The sequence below is a fragment of the Vicia villosa genome, unplaced genomic scaffold, assembly GCF_029867415.1.
Source record: "Vicia villosa cultivar HV-30 ecotype Madison, WI unplaced genomic scaffold, Vvil1.0 ctg.000349F_1_1, whole genome shotgun sequence".
NCBI lineage: Eukaryota > Viridiplantae > Streptophyta > Magnoliopsida > Fabales > Fabaceae > Vicia > Vicia villosa.
The window spans coordinates 323,712-325,812 of record NW_026705156.1 but is presented as its reverse complement, the minus strand read 5'-3'; the positions used below and the strand labels follow the sequence as shown (position 1 = coordinate 325,812).

At 38.5% G+C, this 2,101-nt stretch overlaps 1 protein-coding gene across 1 annotated transcript; it reads right to left on the bottom strand.

Moving 5' to 3' along the window:
* Nucleotides 1-256: 256 nt before the first annotated feature.
* On the bottom strand, nucleotides 257-1,603 carry LOC131627080 (uncharacterized). The gene is made up of 2 exons (XM_058897907.1): nucleotides 988-1,603; nucleotides 257-564 (listed from the first exon to the last, which is right to left on the bottom strand). Exons 1-2 carry the CDS (start codon nucleotides 1,601-1,603, stop codon nucleotides 257-259), a joined length of 924 nt encoding a protein of 307 aa, XP_058753890.1.
* Between the last annotated feature and the right edge of the window lie 498 nt (nucleotides 1,604-2,101).

Below are 2,101 nucleotides of genomic sequence, written 5' to 3'. Positions count from 1 at the left end.
CTACTTTATATGAATTCCAAGCTAGAGAAATCCCCCCAGAAAAATCATTTGCTTCTGATACAACTAAACTATCACACCCCAATTTCTTGAAGGAATTTAAATTTTTACCTAAATCAACCCTCGTTTCCACGATAACAAGCATATCAGGACGAGTCATAGTGAGATATTGTTTGCACACTTTGACAAAGGCTTTGCTTGCCGCTCCTCTACAGTTCCACAACATTATTTTATGATTTTGTACCACCGTAAAAACAACTTATTGAGATATTGTAGGCACATGTTCTCGGCCTGGTGTTTCTTCCATCATCTCCATCTCAGCCTCTTTATCTCCAATCGTTTCTTGCACCACTTGAGAACTTGCATCATAATCCTCCTTGCGTGTTCCACTTTCTTCTGTACTTGTAGTTATTGTTAGAAGTTCATCTTCAGAAATGTCTGTCTCCATTGTATTATCCTTTTCTCCATTTGCTCTTAGCTCCTTTGGACTTAACTGGTTTAGCAGATGAATAGATCCTGTGTCAGGACCATTGGTATTTTGGATTGAAGGGGGGCCCTCGTATTGGGCTTCTCATTCAGATTTAAGTCTTTAATAATTTCACTAAGAATCTATTTTTTCAACATTTTTTCATATAAATCTTTTTTCTTGCCAAAAGGTCCCACCGGTCGCTTATCCTTCTCTATTCCACGTGGTTCTTTTTCAATAACATTTTGAAAGCTTTTTACCTTCTTTTTATAGGCTTGTTCTGATTTTGTTATCCCTTTTCTAGATTTTCACTGCAAGTTGATCGTTGAGATTTGCCTTCATTTTCCAGTCTCCCACATTAAATTCTCTTCATTATTCCTCTTGCTATTTTGTTCTTTCGAATTTGGAACTTCCAAATCCATATTCTCTTCATTAAGTGAAATAAAATCTGGATCCCTTTGCATTAATGTTGGCTTTAATGTTATTCAATGCTGCCGAAGCTTTCACTCAGAGACTCATCGGACCTGGCTGCCACCCATTCTTCTCAATTTCCTTGCCTTTCCTTGTCCTCCGTGTTTTTTGCGTCACCTTCCAAGGTCCATCCTCGTTTTGTTCTCCTTCTTGAATTTGATTTGGTATATTTCCTTTCTCCAGAAAATTCCTTACTTCAGTGACTAGGCCCTTTCCATTTAACTTGGTTTGGTCTTCGCATCCTTCTTTGAAATGCCCAAATCCGTATCTTAAACAGAGTAAGTGTAGACCTTCATACTCAATCTTATAGTGTCTGCCTTTGATTGCAAACATGGCCAGAAGCGATTTTGATAAGTTAACTTGGACACATAGACGAGCATATTTGCCTCTCTCTTTGCTCATAGTGTTTCTATCCACTTTGAATGTAACCCTAATGCAATTACCAATGAAAATGTGTACTCTCGCGTCATAATATTCAATCGGCAGCCCTGAGACGCGCACCCACACTGCAACTTGTTCGATGGCATCACTTGACGGACAAAAATTTGGCTTCCATTCCCTCACCAATAGGTAATGGTCGTAGATAAGCCATGGTCCATCCATCAAAACAAAGTATTGATCTTCTTCGATAGTAAAGGTAACAAGATAGTACTCTTGTCCTAAATCCATGATGCTCAGACATCCATTCCTAGCCTACATTTGATTCACCCTGTTTTCAAGTGCTTTGTAGCCGATCCGCCTCCCCAACATTTTGACAATCACTCCTTTTTTCTATGGTACCGAAATTCTTCTTTCTTTTTCTTCTTCCGACAAGATGATTTATGGGCACTCATAATCACCAAACTTGTGTTCTTCGATTTTCAAATCTCCCATCAAACCCATGCTCTCTACTACTTTGTATTTAGTTGCAAGGCCTTCTTGCCCCTTAGACGTTTCTCCGATGACCATTTCCTTGTACGTAAAGATTATTTCCCCATTCTCCGTAACCTTCTTTGTACTGTGATCCAACTGGTCTTCTTCCTCAGTTGGAGTTTTGTGCGTTTTGTTAAGCTCCAAAATTCGCATGACTCTCTTATAATATATTGTCCCCTTATATTGTCCAAAATAGTGTCCAAATTTTATCGGTGAATATTCTTATACATTTATGATAAGATTGCAACTTATAGT

Coding starts and splice junctions, on each gene's coding strand:
- LOC131627080 (XM_058897907.1), bottom strand. CDS start 1,603: ATGGATTTAGGACAAGAGTACTATCTTGTTACCTTTACTATCGAAGAA. Junction 565..987: donor GAAGAATGGGTGGCAGCCAG/GTCCGATGAGTC, acceptor CTGAATGAGAAG/CCCAATACGAGGGCCCCCCT.